Source organism: Rhinatrema bivittatum, chromosome 3 (assembly GCF_901001135.1).
Source record: "Rhinatrema bivittatum chromosome 3, aRhiBiv1.1, whole genome shotgun sequence".
Taxonomy (NCBI): domain Eukaryota; kingdom Metazoa; phylum Chordata; class Amphibia; order Gymnophiona; family Rhinatrematidae; genus Rhinatrema; species Rhinatrema bivittatum.
The window spans coordinates 326,247,700-326,273,219 of NC_042617.1; the positions used below are offsets into that span (position 1 = coordinate 326,247,700).

At 42.7% G+C, this 25,520-nt stretch overlaps 1 protein-coding gene across 3 annotated transcripts in view; it reads left to right on the forward strand.

The window, feature by feature from the left end:
* Positions 1-25,520, forward strand: part of AFG1L (AFG1 like ATPase) — a 372,398-nt gene that overhangs the window by 30,707 nt on the left and 316,171 nt on the right. For all 3 annotated transcript variants that reach the window (XM_029595310.1, XM_029595309.1, XM_029595311.1), the window contains exon 3: positions 18,978-19,029. In XM_029595310.1, the coding sequence (XP_029451170.1) occupies positions 18,978-19,029 (52 nt within the window). The remainder of the gene's footprint in view (positions 1-18,977; positions 19,030-25,520) is intronic.

Genomic DNA, 25,520 nt, shown 5'->3' on the forward strand with positions numbered 1-25,520 from the left:
ACACAGAGAGGACGTGTGTGTGTCAGGTATAGACTCTGTTGCTATCGTACTTATAGGCATGGAGGATTAGTCTCCTGCTTACAGCAGCAGCCAGGGTTCAAATCCGTCTGCCGCTCCTTGTGACCTTGGGCGAATCACTTCACCCTCCATTGCAGCAGGTACAAATTTTAGATTGTAAGGGTTCTGGGGGATAGTACCTGAATGTAATCTGGTTTGAAGTGCTGAAAGGAGAAATATGAAACCCTTATCTGAACAAGCACGGAACAAACTTTCAGGGACCATGTTAATGTCCATCATTTAAAGCTAGTAGGCCCCGCACCTTGGGACCAGCTGTGCGCCTGTCTCCGTTAAGGTGCACTGAGATCCAAGCATGCTATAAACTTCACTTGCTGGCCAGAACATCTCTGCTAAAACAGTTAAACTGCCCTGCAGTCTGCACGAGGGATTGTGCCTGTGGATGTCAAGCTCAGTCCCCCTCCTTTTCTTTTTCTTTCTTTTTTTTTTTTTTTTTTTTTGTTATTGAAAATACACACACGAGGGGTCAATTCCCAGAACTTTATGCAGGCTTTATTACCCCCATTGTTATCTCATACTTTAAAAAAAAAAAAATTGTAAACACTCAAATCATTTGCATCATTCCCTATTAATGAAATGGTTTGAGAAACATCTGAATCCCAGTTTGAAGAATGGCTAAAAATTAATAAACTAATTTTGAGTGTCGTCTTTGTGTAGCTCTAAAATACAGCTGTAAATGCTTCTGTTTTGTTAGCTGGGCTTTGCATAGTCCATGGAGATTGCAGGGTAAAGGCATGTAGATGCGAGGCGGGCGGCTTGCTGGATCTGGCTCCGTCTTCTGTGTTTTCTAGCACTTGTAAATTAATGAATGTTTTCATGAGAAAACACCGTGCCTTTAATGTAGCGCCATGTGCCCCACATTCAAGTCACGTAGCAATTACGTTGCTCCAAATGAGACCAGGCCGTTTGTCATATTAATCATCCTCTGGTCGTGCACCTCCTGTACTTCTCCTCCAAACTTGGCAGTGCTCCTCTTTATCTTAAATAACTGAAGAAGTACTCTTGTGAATTATTGCAGTGTATGCCGATGTGGTCTCTGAAACTGAGCAGATGTAGGTCATTGTTTAATTGTGAAACAGAGTTCTGTACTTAGCTCCCATATGACTAAAAAAGAATAATGGTCTTTATGTAATGATTTTCCTATTTGCATAATAATTTGGGTTTATATTGACACAGACCATTGTGACGGTTCACGACCATCTCCTTTTAGCACTGTGCAGATTTGGAAATTAAAATAAGTATGGCAGCTTTCATCCAAAAGGGGTCTGAACACAGCGTTATGTGATACTTTTGGATGGGTGCATAGCTACCTCTTGTACGCACCAGGGGAGAAGGTTTCCTCTGATCGTTACGGTTAGCCGCTTACAGTCGGCGCAGTGAAGGGGTAGACCCCAGGTTCATTGCTCTGCCTACTAGGCCTAGCCTCTTACCTGGAATGGTGAATATGGTACAAATATCTTCTTTCACCAATCAATACACCCCATGCTTTTCAATACAAAAAACATTTTTTTTTTTTTTTTAGATTTCTATTTTTAATCATATTCTTCTATCAGTTTCATATTTCAAACCCTTCTAATCCAATCTACAAAACTTTACAAGAGCCCATGGTATAGCCCAACTTGCATTATAAGAAATGGAGAAAAAGGAAAACCTCAGACAGTGCACCTTCAGAAAATATAGCTGGTAATTTCTTGCAGTGCAATGAGCCACTTTAAGTTGCTGTCACTGGAAAAAAGACCTTTTGTTATTTGTTATTTCTTTACCATTGCTTAATAAGTGTCAGTTATCCATACTGTAACCATCTTCATTGTGAAGGCTCCTAAACATGTTACAGAACTCTGCGGCCAGGATCTTGACCAACTCTAATAAGAGAGACCACATCACACCCATCCTCTACAACCTCCATTGGCTACCGATCAAATACAGAATTCTATACAAAGTTCTGACCATCATGCATAAATCCTTATACAACTCAGCCCCAATGGATCTCACATTTCAGCTACGCACCAACAAATCCACGAGACCGATCAGAAAAGCTTACCAAGGCACCCTTTTCGTCCCTCAAGCCAAAACCTCGCTAAGTAATAGGGCACTATCCACTGCAGGTCCTACCCATTGGAACACACTCCCACCAGAACTCAGACAAGACTCCTGCCAGATTTCTTTCAAGAAAAAACTGAAAACATGGCTATTCAGCCTTGTGTTTCCTTGATAGCCCACAATGTACTACCCACGACAACTTTGATTGGTTCTATATGTTATTAATTAACCCTTAAATCCTCCCCTATCCTACACCTTCTTTTCTACTCGCCCCTCCACCCTATCTTCCATTCCCCGTGTCCGCCCTCATTCTCCCTTCCCAATATTCCTTCTCAATTCGAGACAATCATCCGCCTGATTTCGTTTTAACATTGATGGCTCTTTTCTCACATTTTGTATAAGAATTGTTACCAAAGGTTTTTAAATGTTTAAATGTTCCTCGTTTTTTAATGTAATGCTCACAAGCACTCATTTGTTCTATGTTCTTTGTTCCATGTAATGCTCTTAGGCAAGTTGAATTGTTTCACTGTAAACCGGTTTGATTTGCATCCAATGCAAGAAGATCGGTATATAAAAAACAATAAATAAATAAATAAACAATATTGCACTGTCCCACAGAGTAACAACGCTTCAAAGCAGCACTGCCTTTAAAGAAATTCGATTTTTCTCGAGACAGCAACGGGATTACTGTTTAAGAACTGTGTGCATAAAATCGACACTGGATGTTAAAGAAGATTTTAGGACAAGAACAACAAGATAGTTTCCTTTGAAGTGTTGTTACTCTGTGGGACAGTGCAATATTATGTTTAGGAGCCTTCTTAACAATGAAGATGGTTACAGTATGGATAACTGACACTTATTAAGCAATGGTAAAGAAATAACAAAAGGCCTTTTTTTCCAGTGACAGCAGCTTAAAGTGGCTCATTGCACTGCAAGAAATTACCAGCTATATTTTCTGAAGGTGCGCTGCCTGAAATTTCCCCTTTTCTCCATTGCTTATACTGCAAGTTGGGCTCTTGTAAAGTTTTGTAGATTGGATTAAAAGTAAAACTAAAAAAAAAAAAAAACATTTTTTTTTTTGGTATTGAAAAACATAGGGTGTATTTGGTGAATTACAGTGTGTATAGGTATTCTTCTGAGTCAGTTTAGTAGTGCAATTTATCCATTAGAAATATCTTCTTTGTCGTAGTTTGAAGGTGAAACCTCCTCATACAGCAGAGTTAGCTCTACTAAATATTTTTCCCATAGACACAAAATGGGAGAAAATAGAAAATGTATAAAGCCTTCTCCATTGACAAGCAGGGCTGAATTAGCCATGATGTGTTTGAGTGACATCATCTGAAGGCATCAAATGGACCTTCTGTTAGTTTTTAGAGCTTTTGCGCTACTGAGCCCCTCAGTCTTATTTGGTCTGTGTATGAGCACAGATGTATACCTTATCTCTCTGTTTTTTCTAGTTTAATAGCTTTTGATATCTTAATTCTCTTCACATTTTTCAATTGCTGCATTGTGTTGCTGCCTCGCTAACCCCCAAAAAGACACGTAGCAGTACTATCTGGGAGGGAAAGAAAACCCTTTTACTTCGCAGCATCTCCAGCACCAAGATGCCTGAGGCTTTAAAGACTTCATGAGCAGCGTGAAGCTCAGGGCCTAGTGATAAGAAGAAAAGTCACTCTGAAGAGCCAATGGTGTAACTGATGCCAAAAAAGCATAGAGACTCTGTGCTGACGATGCAGCTAACATATCATGCCCTAGTGCCTTCGATGCATCTGACTAAGGAGCACGCGATGCAGCAAGCCTCGATGCCATTGATTATTCTCTTCCTCAATGCATTGTTCATTGGAGCAAGCTTCTGCATCTTGGATGCAGCGGGCCATGGTACTTACAACACAACTCTTCACTAAATCGCAGTTCCTTCTATACATGTAGCAATATTTTCGAAGGCAGTAGGAGATATAATTCACTTGCCTCTGCCAATTTCTAAGGCAATGCTCCCATCAAGATTTCTGGAGCAAGGCTTTGTGGTAACTTGGCGATAGTGGCTTGGAAACAGCCAAAAAGAATAGAGGCAAACTGGCTGTTTCTTGTTTTGTGCAATTTATTTACACTGGAGAATGAAGAGTAAAGCAAAATCAACAAATGATACAGCTTACTTTAACTTCAGGTAGAGACATAGTCCTCAAACATAGGTTTTTTTCATACAGTGGCTTTCTGCCTGCTCCCTGGGGTCTGTCTAAACCTTCCAGGTCCTGAGTTCTTAAACCCTAGTGAAGGGCTCCTCCCTTCATCCTCCCTGTGGGTTTGTATTTTAAGGAGGACTGGGTGAGACATCTGTGCCTGGTCATTTAAAGTTGTCTGAGGGAGTTTTCTGTATACTCCCTCACATATCCTTTTCTTCATCTCAGCCTTGTTGGAATGAGTGACTGCCTGTACTAGGAACACCTCTCTAGACAGGAAATCTGAATTGTTTTTCCATGCCTACCCTATGGTGTATTTTATAGTTGAAGGGCTGTAAGGCTAGGTACCATCTCATGAGCCTCACATTGGACTCCTTGTTTCTGTTCATCCATAGGAGAGTTTGGTAGTCCATTACGATTGTGAACTGCTGTCCCAGCAGGTAATAGCACAAGGCCTCTAATGCCCACTTGACTGCCAAGGCCTCCTTGTCAACTGTTGAATAATGCCTCTCCCGTGGCATCAGCTTCTGGCTCCTGCAAGCCACAGGATGTTCCTGGCCATCCTTCTCCTGGACTAAGACTGCTCCCAAGCCTACGTCTGAGGCATTGGTCTGCATTGTGAAGGGTTCGGTGAAGTCTGGACTTATCAGGACCAGTTCGGAGCATATCGCCTCTTTCAGAGCCCGGAATACCTTCTATGCTTCAGCTGACCACTGGACCTTCTCTAGTGCTTTCTTCATCAGCCTTGTGAGAGGCTCTGCCTTCTCAGAGTAATTGGGATAAACCTTCTTTAATAGCCCATCAGGCCTAGGAACACGCTCACACTTTTGCTTTTGTTTGTGGGATTGGCACCTGTATAATTGCCTCGATCTTCTGGGTCTGTGGTTGAACTTTGCTTTCCCCAGCATGTAGCCAAGATACCAAACTTCTTGCCCTCCCAGCAAGCACTTTTTAGGGTTAGCTGTTAGTCCTGCTTTCCTCAGACTGGTTAGCACAGCCTGGACTTGGGTTAGATGTGTCTTCTAATCTGGACTGTACACCACAATGTCATCCAAGTAGGCAGCTGTGTAGCTTTGATGTTGGTGGAGCAGGCAGTCGACCAAGAGTTGAAACATTTCTGGGGCACCATGGAGTCAAAATGGGAGGAAGGTAAACTGAAAAATTCCCCCTGATGTTGAGACACAGTCTTCTAGTTCGCCGCTGGCGTGAGAAGTACCTCCAATAGCCTTCTGTAAGGTCCAAGGTAGAAGTGAACTGGGTTGATCCCAGATGCGCAATCAGTTCATCCACTTGTGGCATCGGGTACGTGTCAAGTTTTGAGATATCATTAACATTTTTAAACACCATGCATAATCTTATGCTTCCATCTGGCTTTGGCACCAACACTATGGGTGAGAACCAATCATTGTTAGACGCTTCTATAACTCCGAGCTGGAGCATCTCCTTTACTTTGGTCTCAGTGACGCAGCATCTGGCCTCAGGAATCCAATAGGGTCATGCCGTACCACAACTCCAGGAGGGATAATGATGTCATGCTGCACCAGGTGGGTATACCTGGGTAGGTTCGAGAACAAAAACAAAAAAGATCTCGCTTTAAACCAACACTTTAATGGTCCATTCATATTTAGTTTATGATATACACATCATACTTGAGCACGTATTAAAGCAAAGAAGAGCTTACAAAACTGATCCTCTTTATGCTGAAGGACTATTCAAGAGTCCTCCTTCTGCTTTCAAATTTTAATTATCAGTCATTTAATATTTTAGATTTATGATTTTTCTAAAAATATTTTAATGTTCTTAAATTTTTAATAGAAAAACATTTCCTTGTACATAAATTTGTCACTTTTACATGTACATATTTGTCAATATCCACAAAAAAGGGAAAAAGTACTTCTTCAACTGTTAGCTTCCGAGATCACTCAGATCAAGTATTATCCCCCGACATTGCAATGTTTCGGAAGGAACAGCCTTCCTTCTTCAGGGGCCATTGTGGAAACACTATCTTAAATTATGAGTAAACCGGGTATTCAGTATTGAAGAAATCTCTGGAGGAACAAAGTAATCTCTGCGTCCAACTAACGAAGACGCTATATGTGTGCAAGTAGATCTGTTTGTAAGATGTGTTCAAGCGTGTAGTAACCCCAGCAGAGAAAAGAACTGGGTAGGTTCAAGAACATGTTCTTGTTTTGCTCTACCAGCTGCTATAAGTCAGCTGTCTGTGGAGTGGACATCTGCTCTCTGAAAAGAAGCTGAGCTTGGTCCATTTCTGGTCTGACCTTTGGACCAAACCCTCCCTCTTGTACCAATCTGCACTCCTGTACACCTCACTTCTTCAGGAAATTGACGTGGTAGATTTTGAGTTTTCTTTCGTTTATCTGACTTTATTTTATAATCTACAGGCCCTGTTTTCTCCAAAACTTCATAAAGTCCTTGCCAATGGGTTGACATCTTGGGAGGAGGACAAGGACGAATACTGGAATACTCTTTGGACCATGGGGTGATTGTAAGCTTGGGCTTGGGAACCCTGAGCCTTTTCTAGACATACAGGGGCTACCTCCCCAGCCTTTTTTAGGCAATCCTGCACTCTGAGAATGCAGTCCACGAAGTTCTGCCCAGGGTTACCTTAGTCTTCCCAAGTCTTGCGGACTATGTCCAAGAATCCTCTCGGTCTCCTCCCATAGTATAACTCAAAAGGGGAAAATCCAGTTGAGCTCTCTTGTACTTTATGTATTGTGAACAGCACATAGGGTAGCAATGTGTTCCAGTTCTTGCCATCTTCATCCATAAATTTTGACAACGTTTGTTTGAGCATCCGATTGAAGCACTCGACCAGACCATCAATCTGAGGTATGCAGAGTTTTTACCTTGATCAAGAGTAGAGTTGTTTCGTTACCTTGTAGATGAATGGTGTTCCCTGATCTGTCAGGATCTCCTTGGGCAGCCCAAATCACTCACTGCACAATGTTAATATCCATAAAGAGACATCACTGCACAATGTAAATAAGTTACCTCTGTAAATTTTTACGCTACTATCCTTATTTCCTTCCTCTCCCAGTTCTACAACCTTGTTTTATTGTAACTTTTGCTTCCGTTGCACTTGTTAAAAGAACAGTTTTTGCACCCCCTGTTATATGTAAACCGGCATGATATGATCTTATCATGAATGCCGGTATAGAAAAACCTTAAATAAATAAATAAATAAAATCATGGAAAAAACCTCTAGAGCGGTTGCCACTGTCGGGGGTCTTTATATTCCGTAGTGGTACTGCTTCTGATATCTTGTGGCATAGTCCAGAATGATGAGGATGTACTTATTTCTTCAAGTAGATCTCTCTGGCCCCACAAGATCTATGCCCGCCCTTTCAAAAGGGGTCTCTATTACGGGCATTGGTATGAGAGGTGCTGCCCGTATGTCAGCAGGCTTTGTGAGTTGGCAGGTAGGGTAGGACTGACAATACAACTGGACCTGTTTATATAGATCCGGCCAATAGAACTGTGCCAGTACTTTCTCCCGGGTCTTTTCCTCCCCCAGGTGACCTGCTGGAAGGTGGCTGTGTGCTAGTTGCATGACCGTCTGACAATACGGTTTGGGAACTAGGAGTTGTTCTATCAGTTCCCCTTCCAGACTTCTCTTTGTGACTTGGTAAAATATATCCTCTTTAATCACAAAATAAGGAAAACTAGGGTCTGTATGCTGTGCTCCTGGGACTAACTTTCCGTCCACAGTCTATATATTCTCCTGGGCCCACTTAAAGGACTCGCTCTCCCTCTGGGTCCGCCAGAAGCTCCCAGGGTCAACCCTCTGTTCCCACTCATAACGGCCAGGTAAGTCATTCTGGGTGGGTTGCTGTTCTTCCCCCGACTCCGACCCTGTTCCCTCAGCTATCTCTAAATTAGCAACATAACTGTATTTGTCCTGTTGGTGTTGCCTCTGGGACTTAGAGTCTTTATGATATAGATCAGGATCCTCCAAAGGATAGAATTCTGAAAAATCAATTTCTTTACTATTTTGAAAGACAAGCCCGTTGTGAACTGGTTCCAAAGACTCTTGAAGTTCGAATAGTCCCAGCCAATCACCACGGGGTAGGGTAGCCGAGGAAGAACTCCCACCTCAATTTGGTCTTGGTTGACTGGGATTATTAGTTGTGCTTGGCTTGTTGGATACTGCTGTTGGTCCCCATAGATGCATGCTAGAGTCATTATTCTGTCTTAGTCAATCTGGACTCTTCAAACGAGCGTTTTCACACTCCCAGAGTTCACCAATGCTTGAATTGGTGCACCATCTAGCCCAACCGTAATGATGAAAGTAGAGACTCCCTGACTGGGGATATCCATGAAATTACAAAAGTATGGTGTCTGTGGCACTTGAGTGGTCGGTGACGTGATTACAGCCAGAGGAAAGCACACAAGAACTCTGGCTGTGCTTAAAGTGCTCTTTATTTACAGTGATCTTAAAGACACATAATTGGCAGCAGACAATAGAACAGACTCCTTGAACTCAGGTAGTCTCTAAGCTTTAAGTGCAAGCAGTTTTACCAAACTTACAGATAAGTACTCAGTCGGTATGCTGGGACTCCGTCAGCTCCATGGGGCCCATCTAACTTGTCTAGGCCCTCAGGTTTTATGCTCAGGGGTTGGACTCTTCCCTCCTTCCAGGATACCTTAGGGAGCCCAAGCTTAAGGAGGGCCGGGGGGGGGGGGGGGTGATATCTGAGCCTGGTCTTTTAAGGTAGATTGATGGAGATGCCTATACACTCCATCACAGGGCCATTGATGAACGTCTATAGATTTATCTTCCCTGTGGAGACAATCTCTGGCAAAATGGCCCCTTTGTCCACAGCTGAAACATGGTGGCTCAGGTGAGGGTTTCACTTGAGGTGTAAAGTCCTACCGGGTCTGCACTATTGGTTGTCAGGAGCCTCTGGCTCTTAGAATTCTGTTGTCCTTTCCATGGGTCGAATGGCTTCTCTGGGAACTGAAGTCACTCAGGCATGGTATGAGCCTGATAATAGGCCTCCACCACTTTCAGAGCCTTTCCCAGTGTAAGGTTTGTGTGTCGGCAAGTCCACTGTTGCATAGGTCATCCTAGGCTGTCTAGGAACTATTCCAGTAGAACCTTTTTGCTTCCTCCACCCTGGACTTTCCTTCCGAGTGTAGCCACTTCCAGGTGACCGTCCTTTAGACTGTAGAAGAGGTTCCTAGGGCTTTCACCAGCCTGAAGAACTCCCCACTGAAATCCCTGTCCATAGGCTTCTGGGGTGAGTTCTGCACTCTCTAGGATGGTGGCCTTGACTTCCTGATATGTATCCCTCTCTTCCAGATTGGCAGTTTGGAAGGCAGCTTGACTACTCCCGATGAGTAGATTGCCCAGATAGGTAGCCCACCTATCCTCTGGCCAGCCTGCCAGTCTGACCTCTGTTCAAAGTTTGTTTTTTTTTGTTTTTTTTAAGGAAACTATCAGGGTCTTCTCCTGGTGTCATCTTAAGTAGTGTCAGTGATATGGAGCTGGACTGGTTACCACAGTTTGTTCGGCTTGTGCTATCTGGGTTAGCACCGTATGCTGTTGCGTCACCTGTTCCTGCAGTGCCTGCCGCTGATTAATTTGGGTTTGCAGGGTGTTCTGCAGTTGTTGCTGTCCTGTAGCAAGGACCTGGATTACTTGCTCCATCTCTACTTCTTTCCAAGCTGCCTCCCAACTACATACCTCTCTGTGGAAAGGAGAGCAGAACAAAACAAAAACAAAAAAAAACCTGCTGGTCTATGCGACCCTTACTCCATACTTGATCCCTGACTACATACTTGATCCCTGACTACACACGTGAGGCTAATCCCCTTGGCCTGTTGTACGAAGGGTGGGTGAGTGAAATAGGGAGGCCCCAGGAAAGGAGGAGGAAAAACACTGCAAGGTTTTTTTTTTTTGCTTCTGTTGTTGCAGCTGTGAGGCCTTTGGCTCTGCTTCCGACTTAGGCAAGAAATCTCACTGCTGCCACCATATGTGGTAACTTGGCGATAGCAGCTTGGAAACAGCCAGAAAGAACAAGGAGGCTGACTCTGACTGTTTCCCATTTGTGCAGCTTTTTTACAGTGGAGAATGAAGAGTAAAGCAAGATCAATACAAAGATACAGCTCACTTTAACTTCAGGTAGATACCCAGTCCCCAAACATAGGAGGTTTTCTCATACAGTGGCTTTCCTGCCTGTGCCCTGGGGCCTGTCTTAAATCTTCCAGATCCTGAGTTCTTAAACCCCGGTGAGGTGTTCCTCCCTTCACCCAGGATTCCCTGTAGGTTTGTATTTTAAGGAGGTCTGGGTGAGACAGCTGTGCCTGGTCCTTTAACTCATTATGTCCCAATGTTCTATTCAAAACACAGCTACTTAAAAAATTTGAGACATAATGGGTTAAGGTAGTCTGAGGGAGTTTTCTGTATACTCCCTCACAGACTTAAGCTTGGACATGCCAGATCCCTTTTGTTCTGTAGTGCCCTTAATTTCTAACTGGCCTCTAGAACACATTTTACAAAGTCCAGAGGATGTGCCTGAATATTCCATCATAATTTTTGATGTTCCACCAGAAGGCACGTCTGCCCTTAGACCAAGTGACAAAGGAGATGAAGACTGACTTTACCTCTCTGGTAGCTAAGGATAAGAAGGGTACTCTTCAACCTTTCTTTTTTTGATATCGGATTTTCTCCTGCAAGGAGTCCCAGTTACCCCTGACTGGAGAGGTATTCCATCAGAACCCCCATGAAGTAGTTCTAGTCCTTGGCACTCACTTGCAGCACAGTCCAACCAGTTGGAGGATGTCTCCCAGGAGTATACCCATCCAAGCTGACCAAGGACCCCCTCCTAGTCTCCTACTTAATTGGGTCCTGGATTAGTGTTCCCTCTCTTATAGTTTCTTAGAGTTTGAGAGCATCTCCTTCAGCTCCTTACCTGGGCCTCCAGAACATTTGTCTCTACCTGAGGACCTCTCTTTCTCCAAATTTCTGGATAAGTTGGGTAACGTGCTTAGAGCTAATGTTCGCAAAGAAGGACCCTTGCACAGAAGTCTTCTGCTGTCTCCAGATCCTAGATCCTCTGGCAGAGCTGGCAGCCATTCCAATGCATTCTATCCTGCAACAATTACAAACAAGAATGTGGGAGAGTCTGATTTCCAGCATCTCAATAGCTATGAAATTAGACCTAAAGTATAGAGTCCAGAAGATTCTGTTTTGGAGTAGTGCAGCTGCCTCATTAATTATATGTGGTGGAGTCGGCGCTAAAAAGGGCAAAGAAAACCAGAATATTCTGAAACGTTCCACCATGGATAGACCCCACAATTTTGGTGAAAATAAGTTTCAGCGTTCCATGTTAATACATACATTTGTGTTCACCATGTTTACATGGTACAGTAGTTAAACAACTGTATTAAAAAATCAAAGCCATTTCTTCCTTCAGTGGATGGCAGCTCTGCATATCCTCAACCACTCCTAGATGCGGAAGATTGTATATGTCATCTTATTTGATCAGTTTATGAGGCATTCGATTATGACGGCCCATTCCTCATCAGCCTCTATTGGAGCACACCAATTGGCTTAGTTGAGAGGCAGTAGTTTGCGTGACGACATTCATGATAACTTAGTGACTGTCCCCTGCCTGGGAAATTATCTTTTTGGAGACAAACTCACAGAAATGGTTGCTCAAATCAAGGAGCAACATATGGCAGTCCATTTGCTCTGTCTGCTCAGAACAATAATTCACTTCAAGTGATCGTATTTTCAGAGATGCCCCTTCTGGCAATTCCAACTGTACTGAATGCTGTTGTGGAAACGCGGGTAGCGGTTCCATCTCTGGTGTTTCGTGTGCCCCTGGGCCCCGATACAGCCGCAGAGGAGCTCCGGCAAGCACCGAGGCAGGTGAGAGGTGCCCCAGCATGGGCTGAAGATGGAGACCGATGACCTCAACCACAGCCACACCTGTACGCAGCAGAGAGAGTCCCAAACAACGCAATGTTGGTCTCGTGAGTGGTCCTCTGACTACTCCAAGCCCTTTCGGACTTGCTGCACGGAGCAGCAACTGCGACAGGGCGAACAGTGGTCAAAGGATGAGGACATCAAAGACGAAGACTTGAAGTGATACAAGACCCAGGATACATGAAGTGGAATATCACTCTGGATATGAGGCAAGACGAGACTTCGACACATGAAGACTGCAATCTGGATACGTGGAGTGAAAAAGAACTCTGGTCACGTATATGAAGAAACTCAGGAAGGCCATGAGTTGCTTGAAGAAGACTTGGTCGGTACCGGATGTCACGCGCCCTACACAACCTAGCCGGACTGGTCTCAGACCACGCAGGCGGCACGTCCTACACAGCCGGGGTAGGCTGGTCGCGGACCACGCTAGTGGTTCCCCACACAAGTTGGCAGAGCTGAGTCTGTACAGCCCATCACGTGCCTATATACTCAGCCAATGAAGACAGGTCACGGACCACGCCAGTGGTTCCCCACACAGAGAAGATAAGAGATGAAGTGAAGACTCTGAAGCCTGTTCCAAATGCACCCTGCACAGCTGATAAAGGCCAGGCAGGGCCACGCTGGAATGGATCGGATAAATAAGAGCTCATTCATGAAGTGGAGGCAGGGTGCAGTCTCGAGGATCCAGGCAAGGTTTAGGGTTCGAGAGGATGCCTCTACGATGAAGGTTGAAATAAAAAGCTGGAACCTCTTGGAGACTTGTGCTTCCAGGACGAAGACGTACCGGATAAAGAAGACATCAAGACGAGATATCTGGAGACCTTGAGACAATGAAGACGAGGACATAGCGTGAGGACATCACGAAGACACAGGATCCATTTTTAATGAAGTGCCTTGAGAAACAGATGACAAGAAGTCCTAAGGAGGACTCGCTCCTTGTGAAGGCAAGGAAGGAATGAAGACTGAAGCTTTTTATTCTGAAGAAGGGCGACTCCCACAATGACATCAGAAGTGGACCTCCTCCCTCGCTGTCCCTTTAAGAAGGGAGAAGAGGCATGGCTTTGCCCCTTAGAAGAAGGGGCAGGACCATGGACAGCGGCCCTGCTACCCGGAGGAGGAGAAGCAGGGCCCCGTGCTGAAACTAGGCCTCACAGCAGGCCTAGAGACACGGACGGCTTCCTGCAGCTGAAGACAGACCAGAGACGGCTTTGGAGCGCAGGCAAGGCCGGGGCTGAGGGCCCTCTTTCCCCGGAGGGCCCAAGGTAAGATGGTGGCCTCCGGGCCGTATGGTGACACCAGTCGGCAGCTCCCTGCCGCATGGGAAGTGGGAACGCGGCCTCCTGGCCGAATAGCAATGCCTGAGCGGCTCCTGCCGCGAAGAGCGGGGGCCTCCGTGCCGTTTGGGAGGTAGCAGCGTGGCTCCAGCCGCGCAAGTGAGCTGTCTGCAGTCTTCAAGCCGCACCGGTATCTCAGTGCGGCTCCAACCGCACTGAGAATGGTATGAAAGACTCCATACCAACCGCACTGAGAATGGTATGAAAGACTCCATACCATTCTGAGCAGTCCCCAGGAGAGGTCACTGCGAGGGCTCCAGGCTTTCAGGCTCCACAGCCCCATCTTCCAGAGGCCCTGAACCCCTTGCAGCAGAAGTAAAAAGCCTGTGAGGGAATCAGTTGGACCATTAGATGATCAAAGAATAAAAGGGGCACTTAGGGATAACAGTCATATCAGAGAGACAAAATTGAATTATTTGCTTCAGTCTTCACTGAGGAAGGTGTAAGAGAGATACCCATGCCAGAAATGATATTCAAAGGTGATGCTTTAGAGGAACTGAAACAAATGTCAGTGAACTTGGAAGATATAGTAGAGCAAATTGACAAACTAAAGAGCAGCAAATCACCTGGACCAGATGGCATACATCCCAGAGTACTGAAAGAACTGAAAATTGAAATGGGGGACCAGCTATTGGAAACTTGTAAATTATCATTAAAATCATCTGATACTTGAAGATTGAAGGGTTGCCAATGTAATGCCAGTTTTTAAAAAGGGATCAAGAGGTGATCCAGGAAACTACAGATCAGTGAGTCTGACATTTGTGACAGGCAAAATGGTAGAAACTATCATAAAGAACAAAATTGCTGAACATATAGAGAGGCATAGTTTAATGGGACAAAGTCAATATAGATGTAGCGAAGGGAAGTCTTGTCTCGCCAATCTTCTACGATTTTTGAGGGTGTAAATAAATGTGGATAAAAGTCAGTCAGTTGATAAAAGAATAAATAAATTTTCAGGAAACATTTGACAAAATCCCTCTTGAGAGAATTCTTATGAAATTAAAAAATTATGGGATAGGAGGCAATGTCCTAATGTGAATTGCAAATTGGTTAAAAGACAGAAAACAGAAAGTAGGGCAAAATGGTAAATTTTCCCAATGGAGAAAGGTGAAGAGTGGAGTGCCCTAGGGATTTGTTCTAGGACCACTGCTTTTTAATAAATTTATAAATGACCTGGAAATGGGAACAAGTGAGGTGATCAAATTTGCTGATGATACAAAATTTTTCAAAGTTGTTAAATCACAAGAGGATTGTAAGAAATTGCAAGAGGACCTTGCAAAACTGGGAGACTGGGCATGCAAATACCAAATTAAATTTAATATGGACAAGTGCAAAGTGTTGTAATTAGGGAAACTTAGTATAAATTATAGCTACACAATGCAAGGTTCCACATTAGGAGTCACCAGTCAGGAAAAGGATCTATGTGTCGTCATTGATAATTCACTCCGTGGTGTGTCCTCATCATGAGTATTGGGTGCAGTACTGGTCACCACTACATGTCTTGGGTGTTATTCCTAATATGGAACCTAACATCGTGTAACTACAGCATGGGTTAATTTTTCCCTATATGCATCACCTTGCACTTGTTCATATTACATTTCATCTGCCATTTGGACGCCCAGTCTTCCAATCTCACATGATCCTCCTGCAATTTATCACAATTCGCTTGTGATTTAACTACTCTGAATAATTTTTTGTCATCTGCAGATTTGATTACCTCGCTTGTTGTACCCCTTTCCAGATCCTTTATAAATGTTTAAAGCACCAGTCCAAGTACAGAGTCATGAAGTACTCTGTTTACCTTTTTTCACTGAGAAAACTGATCATTTAATCCTACTCTGTTTCCTGTCTTTTAACCAGTTTGTAATCCACAGAAGGATATTGCTTCCTATCCCATGACTTTTTAGTTTTCTTAGAAGCCTTTCATGAGGGACTTTTTAAATGTTTTCAGAAAATCAAAATACACTATATATACCAGTTCACCTTTATCCACATGTTTATTAACCCTTCAAAAAACTGTAACAGATTTGTGATGCAAGACTTCTCTTGGATAAATCCATACTAGCTGTGTCTTGTTATACCATGTCTAGATATGTGCTCTATGATTTTGATCTTTAGAATAGTTTCCTCTGTTTTTCCCGGCACTGAAGTCTGGCTCACTGGTCTCTAGTTTCCCTGATCACCCTTGGAGTCCTTTTAAAATATCGGAGTTACATTGGCCATTCTCGAGTCCTTAGGTACAATGGACGATTTTAATGATGGGTTACGAATTACTAGTAATAGGTCTGAAATTTAATTTTGTAGTTAGTTTTTAGTTCTTTCAGAACCCTGAGATGTTTACCTGGAAAAATAAAGTCAATTTTTTTCAACTGATTATTTCTGATCGCTAAAATGTGCATCCTAGACGCACATTTTTTTTTTGCGTTGGGAGTGAATAGCTAATAGCGCTCATCACATGCATTTGCATGTGATGAGCGCTATTAGTTTCATTCTACGTTGGATGTGTGTTGTAGAGGCGCTTAACCCCTTATTGCGTAAGGGGATTAGTTAGCGCCTATATAACCCGCGTCCAACTGCGGGTTATGCAGTGTGCTCTGCTGAGCGCCCTGTATTGCATCCGCCCCAAAGTGTGCCCCTTGGTTACTTGATAATACATTTTCCTGGGAATCTTGAAAGAGAATTTCCACCCCCAACTGAACAACCCAGGGACGCTCTTCTTTTAGACCGAGTAGTTTGACATGGGTCAGGGAATATCCTAACCAGCCAATTTTAAACAGCATGTCTGTATCATGAAAAAAGTTTTGAATTCCCTTCTGTCTGGTTCCAGCACAAGACACAAACTCTTGTCACCATCTCCTCCTGGGTTTGCTCCAGGATTTCCATTAACTGTCTTGCGCTGGGCCACTTATTGCTCCAGTAGCCCCAGCCATGCCTTGCGTACATGATGGCTTATATTGGACCTTCGCAGTTGGGCAGTACTTCCACTGTAAATTTCAACACACAAATCATATATTTATTTAATATATCCTTAGGTGTTTGCATAGAAAACTATGGAAAATTAATACATTGTCAATTACTTTTTCTAGATAGATTTTTTTGCATTTTGTTTTTGTTGTAAATTTAAGTTGTCCTTTATCAGGGTAGCTTCTACAATCTGAAGGGATGCTGTAATGACCGTGAGCTATGTGGGGAAGGAAACACAAAACACAGGAGATGAGCAGAAAAGTGACTTTATAAAACAGGGATACTATATAATATGTGCTTGCAAAAATATAGTATCAGGATGGAAGAAGTTGCCTTAAGGAGTCACTCAGGTATGTTGGAAACTACTATATCATATGTTCATATATAAAGGTATTAGAAGAAAAAGCAAACTGTTGCTAGCAACACGCTTACGTACTGAATAATAAGAAAAAGAGATAACATAACATACACTAAATCATAGGCTCATGTCCCTTGTCCCAGTCCCTGAGAACAAGTAGTGAAGCCTGGGGTCCTGCAAGGAGTTGACATAAGGTTTGAAGAAGTCTCTGGGTTTGAGGAAGAAAACTGCGCAGGGTATACAGCTGCTTTTAGCTGGCTCCCCAATTGATTGGGGATGGGGATTTTATACTGTGTAGTACACCGACATGCACAGCTCAAGTTTCTTTATTTCAAGCAGTACTAAGCTATAAATCACAGTTCCTGTGCTTAATGTTTCGTTTTTCATCGAGGGCTGTTTTGTTTCTGCACATACATCTACATTCTTCCGGTCCACTCTCCCTAATCCTAATACAGATGCCAGTTTCTTCTCTCAATCCTCAGGCGATTATCATAGAAGGTAAACTTTAAATTCTGACTCCTCAATTTCAGGTTCCCTAACCCCCTCCTCGCATGACATGATCCTTCCCCCCCTGCCATCCTTCCCCACCTGCCATCCTTCCTTCTATTTCATGATAACCCAACCTGCAAGCCAATGTTAATTTGAATTTAATTCTTGTTAATATTATATTTATTTACTTTCAAGTTATATTTTTATCAATCTGCTATACTCACTCAATATTTAACTCGTTATTTTATAGAGTACGGAAACTCAATGTTTAACTCGTTAATTGCAATGTTTAACTCGTTAATTGTATAGAGTACGGAAACTCACTGTTCACTGTTCCATGTAAAAAGCCCCGGTCGGGCTTCTAAGACCAGGGCAACTTATCGTTCTATGTAAACCGGATTGATTTGTATCTAATACAGGAATTTTGGTATATAAAAATTAAAAATAAATAAAATAAATAAATAAATTATATTTTTTGAAAAGGTATATTGTTGATTAACACACCCAGACCGTGATACTTCCATTCTTGCAAAGAGACAGATCTAAGGGTTACTGGGGTAGGTGTTGTTAGAAATTTGACTCTGGCAGGCATCTTCTCTAAAGAGTTCTTGTGATAGTCCATGTCCCCCACAGACTCCAGCATTCTTAACCCTTTCATGGCTACATTGGTGCCTCCAATCTGTTCCTTCTGCTTCCTACTTTGTTGTAATGAAGTACCGTCTATCACTTGCTCCAGGGAGACAGCCACTGCTGCAAGATTTCCTCGCTCCTGTGCTGTGACTTGACAGCATTGAAGCTAATAGTGCAGCAAAGGATCCCACAATGTTCAGCGGCTGTGAAGGGAATCTCCCCTTTGGGATCAAAAGGGGCCTCAGTAACCCAGAGATCCTGCAGTGCTGGCTCCTACCGCTGACTTGAGCAACCACTTTCAACTTAGGAAAACTACTCTAAATGTACAAAAAAGAGCACGCAGACTCAGGGTAGGTCTTTGTTGTCCCCTCGTGTTTTTCCATGGTGATAAAAGGAAAGGCACAGGTGGGAGGGGGGTGGAGGTATAACACAAAAGTCTCGACTCTGCGAAACCTCAGCAGCTTGACTGCCAAACATCCACCCTCCCATCTCCACAGCTCAGCCCAAAAAGCAAAATTTAAAAAGTGTGCAAATTTCTCTCCCCCCCCCCCCCCCCCCCAACTTTGTGTATGTTGCATTTTCCCTTCCAGAAGTTGCAAGAACTTAAACCATGGGCAAAAGATAGCTTGGTGTCAAACTTCTGAAAGGAAACAGATATAACTATCATCTTTTGAAATTTTAGACAAAGACTCTTATTCAGGTCAAATTTTAAATTATCTGTTCCTGCCTCCCAAAAATCAGTGTTTTAGAAAATACTTTTAAATAAATGGATTATTGTGAGTCATAGAGAAACTTTTCCTTGGGGCATCTCCAAACTTTCTTTCCCTTTAAACTTTTGTATTTGGCCTGGATGGAGCTTTCCTCCTGCATAAAATCTTTCATAGCTGCTAGGCCTCTGGTGATATTGGAATTATTTTCATGGTCTGATCCTTCTTTCTGCTGTTTGTTTTCAGCTTTTCACAAGGCGCAGGCCTCCGAAAGGTCTCTATGTCTTTGGCGATGTTGGTAAGTTACGTGGGTGGCATGCTGGTTTACAGAAAAGGACATTTTGGCAGAGCTGATGGAAGGATTAGGGATACTGCCATGCACAAGTGTATAGTGTTGTAATATCCTACTAAAGTTGTAAGCTCTTAGGGTCATGGAACTCCCCTTGCTATTGAACTTGTCTTATTCATTATATTGTAATATTGCTGCATACATTGTTAGTTCTGTATTACAGTAAAATCATAAAAGCAGAATATACTTACTCTCTGCCTTTCTGAGGAGAAAATAACTTTTGTTCTTTTTTTTTTTATTTAAATTCTTTATTTTCAAATTTTGAAATTACACCCAAGAATAACCTTGTACATCAAAAAAGATGTTTGCATAATCCATAGACTTTAGAGGAAAATATAATAAATGAGTTACCCTCATCCCATATTTTAACAAACATCATAAATTATAAGAATATTTGGAGGCGGAACTACGAGCGCAAATTGAAGGAAAAACAAATTTATAATTAAATTAACAACCAAGTGATGCCATTACAACTTTTACTAATGAGCCGAGACTTGAGGGGATGCCTCTTGGGTTCTGGCTTCTATGAAAGCCCTAAGTTGTGCTGGCTCTAAGAAGTTATACATAACACCAGAATGCTTTACACAGCATTTACATGGGTATTTTAACGTAAAATTAGCATCCAACTGAAGCACTGACGATCGCATATTTAGAAACTCTTTACGTCTAGTTTTGGGTTGTTTTAACCACGTCAGGGTAAATCCAAATTGGATAATCATAAACTTTACTTTGCCTATTTCGAAAAAATTGTTTCATTACATAATTACGGTCAGAAAGAAATGCAAATGAAATTAACAATGGTTTCCTTTGGGTTATCTCTGTGTCCATGGAAATTTCTAATATCTCAGATATATTTAACATTGGTGTTTGAATCTCAGCTCCTTCCGTTGCTTCAGTTTGTGTCCTTTGTTGGAGATAATAAGCCTTAGTAATCACTGGCAAAGCAGTTTCTGGTATTTTTAGAATTTGCTTCATGTAATTTCGGAATAAATCCATCGGAGAAAATAAGGCCACGACTGGAAAGTTCAGAACCCTTAAATTATGGGCTCTGAGAGCATTTTCGATACTTTCTAGTCGTTTATTTGTGATATTATCTGATATTATCAGTTTCTGCTGCACATTTTCAACCTTTGAAACTTTTTTATCCAAATCTTCCACCTTTTTCCCAAAATTGGAAATAAGGTTATTATTCACCAAAGTTTGATTCCTGGTTTCTAAGGATACAGCAGATAAACTTTTAATAGACATTTCAATCGATTTCAGTATTGCCCAAATCCCATGCAATGTTATAGTTTCAGGAGTAGATATAGTAAAACCCGCAGCTAGGGCTTTCAAATGGCCATCTCCCGCTTCCTCCTCAATGCTCACCAACCTTCCTTTGCCATCTGATGTCACTGGCTTTTCCTTCTTTCTAGCCCCCTGTAGAGACTCCGGAGTTAAAGTTGTTAGAACTCTTTCTGGACTCAGAGCCACCGCTCCTTCCAGACAACGGGTCTCTCGGGGGTTAGCCTCCCGGTCTGCAGGGTCTCCTCCGGTCGACTCAAACGCCGAAGGAGTCCTCACTTCTTCCGGGGTTCCAGGGGATATCGCGATGTTTCCCGGGTGAGCTGGTCTCCTCGGCTCTCCGGGGCTTAGAGTGATGTCACAGGTCAGGGGAGTCTGTGCACGCTCCTGCACTCCCAGCGACAAAGCTTTCTGGAGATGAAGTAATGGCTCCCGCGAAGAACTCTTCGATTCGAGGCTGTCGGGGATCCACAGAGGGCGAGTCTTCTCTCGCCTCTCTTATTTTCCCCTTTCTTTTAGTGTGCGGCATTGCCCCGTGAAGAAAAAAGAGCGTTAAGGTAAGAGCCTCTCCTCTCGGTGTTCGCTCTGGTCTCACTTGGCGGCCATCTTGCCTCCCTCGACACGGCCTTTTTTTTTTTTTTAATCCCAGCAGTTTCATCCTGCTCCTTTGTTCTTCAGTTGGAACCAGGTCTGGGGGTTTGGCATCCTAAGCCTTCATTTTCAACTACCTGGGAAATTGTGTCCCCCTTTTTCCCCAGTGTATTTAGTCATTGCACATATGCCCCTGAGCCAGAGGCCATGCACCAGGGTTTCATCTGGAGTCTGCCCACCTCGTGTCACTCTTAAGCAATGACCATGACTCCCTCCTCCCAGTGTCTGTGAACACTGCCTCCACAGCATCCCAGGTCAAACGAGGAGGCAGAAAACTCTACTCTGGGATCAAAGCAGGGACTTTCTACACAGAGGTGCGCAGCACTGCCCCTAAGCCACAGGGCCAGCCAAGTAGAGAAGTAGCCTAGTGGTTAGAGCAGCGAGCTTAAATCCCACTGACATTCTTATGAACCAAGGGAAGTCCCTTCACCCACCATAGCAAGTTCTCTGGGGTCAGGGAAAATATTTACTGTAGTTGAATGTAAATCACCTTGAGCTAAATCTAAATAAATAAATAAAATATTTTTTCTTAAAAACAATTATAGATCCTCCTCACTGCCCCACTTTTCCTCACCAACTAAAAATATAAAACAAAAAAAGGTCATTCTGTTTTCAGCAATCATTTAATCCCCTTCTGGCATTGATGAGGCTCTCTATGATGGAGTTCAGATAGGGAGCTGAGGCCTTTTAAGGGGCCTGACCCCCTGGCCCCCAGAGGAAATAACCTCCCATGGTAGCCTAACCAACTTCAGCAGAAAACAGTTCAAAATTGGGGAACGCCTGCAACGGGAGGTTTAGCAGTGAGGTGGGCCAGGGGCAGCTCTGGCAGAATTGTTAGAGTGCTGCCATCCAGGATGTGCCCTTCCATGGCTCAAAGGATGGCAGTGAATGGAATGAACTGTATTTATTTATTTATTTTTTTCTATACCGTCATTAAGTTAGTTACCATTATAACGGTTTACAGGCTGGCTCAAATAGGCAAAACAAATGTTAGTACTTTAACAGAGGTGCCAATAGATAACCGGTAACATATAATTTCATACAATATCTATTTGAATCATGTCATATAATGTCCATTGAATACATGTCTCGTAGTTAGCTTACATGTAATTCGTTCTTGTACTTTCAGGTTAAATCTACTTTTATCAGTGAGAGTTTAAAAATAGTTGCCAGTGGCAAGTGTAACTAGTCGTTTGTTGCTGATTTGTAACGCCAGATTTTCTTTACTTACTTTCTCTGTTCTCATTGTAAAAGGCCTGTTTGAAAAGCCATGTTTTCAGACTTATTTTGAATAGTTTGTACAAGTCCCAAATCCAGTCTGGCATCCCTGGTGCTGCCTGGATCAGAAAGGTCTCCCAGTTGGAGAGCATTATCCTGGTATAGCAGGAAGTGGTCCTGTAGTAAGGCTTGCTCTCCAGGTGATGCATTGTCCTCTTGCACTGAGAACAAGTCTCCCAGGGCTACTGCCCAGGAGGGAAAGATTAAGTTGGCCATCATAGTCTGTGATTCGATTATTAGAAATGTAGATAGCTGGGTGGCTGGTGGATGTGAGGACTGCCTGGTGTGAAGGTGGCAGACCTTACGCGTCACCTAGATAGGATTGTAGACAGTGCTGGAGAGGAGCCGGCTGTCATGGTACATGTGGGCACCAACGATATAGGAAAATGGGGGAGGGAGGTTCTGGAAGCCAAATCTAGGATTTTAGATACAAAGCTGAAATCCAGAACCTCCAGGGTGGCATTATCTGAAATGCTTCCTGTTCTACGTGCATATCTTCAGAGCAGACAGAGCTCTGGAGTCTCAATGCGTGAATGAGACGATGGTGCAAGGAAGAGGGATTCAGTTTTGTACGGAACTGGACAACCTTTTTGGGAAGGGGGAGACTTTTCTGAAAGGATGGGCTCCACCTTAACCAAAATGGAACCAGGATGCTGGCACTAACTTTTAAAAAGGAGACAGAGCAGTGCATTGTTTGGAGGAATGTATCTTTGAAGGATACTAATGAAATAGGAGAGTTAAGCATCCCAACAGAGAGGTTCCAATAAATGCAAAAGTAGCCCATGTGCCTATAAGCAAAGAATCACCTGAGCTAAAGAATTCCAAATTATCCATATCAACTGAAAAGAAGATTCTTAACACAAACAAAAAATGCACTTGAAATGTTTGTATGCCAGAAGTCTAAGACGTAAGATGGGAGATTTAGGATGTATAGCAGTGAATGATAAGATAGACATAATTGGTATCTCAGAGACCTGGTGGAAGGAGGATAACCAATGGGACATTGCTATATCTGTACAAATTATACCACAATGATAGGGAGAATCAACTTGGGGGTGTGTTATGGGTTCAGACCGCGCACACTGCTATTCTGCCCAGGGGCTCTGACCTGGGGGGCTAATCTCATATAAACACAATTACTGTGATTAAACCTGGGAGCTTGAACCCAGGAGCTTATCCCCTACACAAACAGCCACACAAAAACTTGGATTCAATACGTCACAGTTCCAGGTAAGAAAGTAAGTTTATTTGAGCAATAGGAGGATAGAATAAATAAAATCGGATCGTATAGAAGAAGTAATGTTAGATAATAACAATTGCAACATAGATATAAAAAGCTTACATTTCCAAAGGATCAGCAGAATCATCACGTCAAGGGCTCTCTCCCCTCTCTCTTTCTTGCTGTTTCTCATTAAACACTACAAACACTTATGAAAGCCGTGGCATTCCCTCCCTCTGAGTTCTTATCAGATTTTAGACACAGCTGTGTGGCCTTTATTCTCTCTCTCAGACTTTAGAATAAGTTAATTGCTAGTTTTCTCATCATAGACTTAGTGGAATAACTAAATAAACAGATTCTTGCCTGTTTATAAACATTTCACAGTGCACAACAGTAAACAGGAGTTCACTCAGAGGCTGGCCTGTGGCCTTCAAACTAGTTTATCTGGGTGAAAAATTTGAATGCATACAGTCTATCCTCTATATGCATCCTCAGCAAAACTAACAAAAAATTACTCCAACAGGTTTAGCACTTTAAGTCTGGGAAGGTATAGAGTCCAACAGGATAAAGATTATACAAGAGACTAAATGCTCAGAATCTATATAGGTAGAAATCCCATGTCTGTTGGGTAAGAGTATAGTGATAGAAGTATACTGTCGTCCACCTGGCCAAAATGATCAGACAGATGATGAAATGCTAAGAGAGATCAGGGAAGCTAACGAATTTGGCAGTGCAGTAATAATGGGAGATTTCAATTTCCCATATAAATACGTTGTGAAGCTACAATTTCTCCTTCAATGTGCTGTATATTATTAATGTAAATTAATTTATATGAAGGACCGTCATAACACCCATGGTATACTAGCTATTTTAGCTTTATGTATTAACCGCTACGGGTCATTTTTAATCATTGGTCCAAGAACTTTTATTAATAATTATACTTTTTCATTTTTTCATTTATTACTTTTTTTGTTTTCAATTTTTCTTAAAATTAATGTGGAACCGATACTTCCCTTAGTAGCAAATCACCTGGACCAGATGGTATGCAGATGGTATGCATCCTAGGGTACTGAAGAACTAAAAAATGATATTTCTAATCTATTAGTTAAAATTTGTAACCTATCATTAAAATCATCCATTGTGCCTGAAGACTGGAGGGTGGCCAATGTAACCCTAATATTTAAAAAGGGCTCTAGGGGCGATCCGGGAAACTATAGACCAATGAGCTTGACTTCAATGCCAGGAAAAATAATGGAAACTATTCTAAAGAACAAAATCATAGAGCATATAGAAAAACATTGTTTAATGGAACACAGCCAACATGGATTTACTCAAGGAAAGTCTTGCCTAACAAATCTGCTTCATTTTTTTGAAGGGGTTAATAAACATGTGGATAAAGGTGAACCGGTAGATGTAGTGTATTTTGATTTTCAGAAGGCATTTGACAAAGTCCCTCATGAGAAGCTTCTAAGGAAACTAAAATGTCATGAGATAGGAGGCAGTGTCCTTACATGGATTACAAGCTGGTTAAAAAACAGGAAACAGAGAGTAGGATTAAATGGTCAATTTTCTCAGTGGAAAAGGGTAAACAGTAGAGCGCCTCAGGCATCTGTACTTGGACAGGTGCTTTTTGATATATTTATATATGATCTGGAAAGGAATACGACAGGCGAGGTAATCAAATTTACAGATGATACAAAATTATTCAGAGTAGTTAAATCACAAGCGGATTGTGATCCATTGCAGGAGGACCTTGCAAGACTGGAAGATTGGGCATCCAAATGGCAGATGAAATTTAATGTGGATAAGTGCAAGGTGTTGCGTATAAGGAAAAATAACCCATGCAGAAGTTTAAGGATGTTAGGTTCCATATTAGGAGCTACCACACAGGAAAAAGATAATACATTGAAATCAGCGCAGTGTGCTGCGGCAGTTAAAAAGGCAAACAATCAGCCCGATACTGTAAAACCGCGGGAGAGCGGACGAACGCCCGCTCTCCCGGCGCACG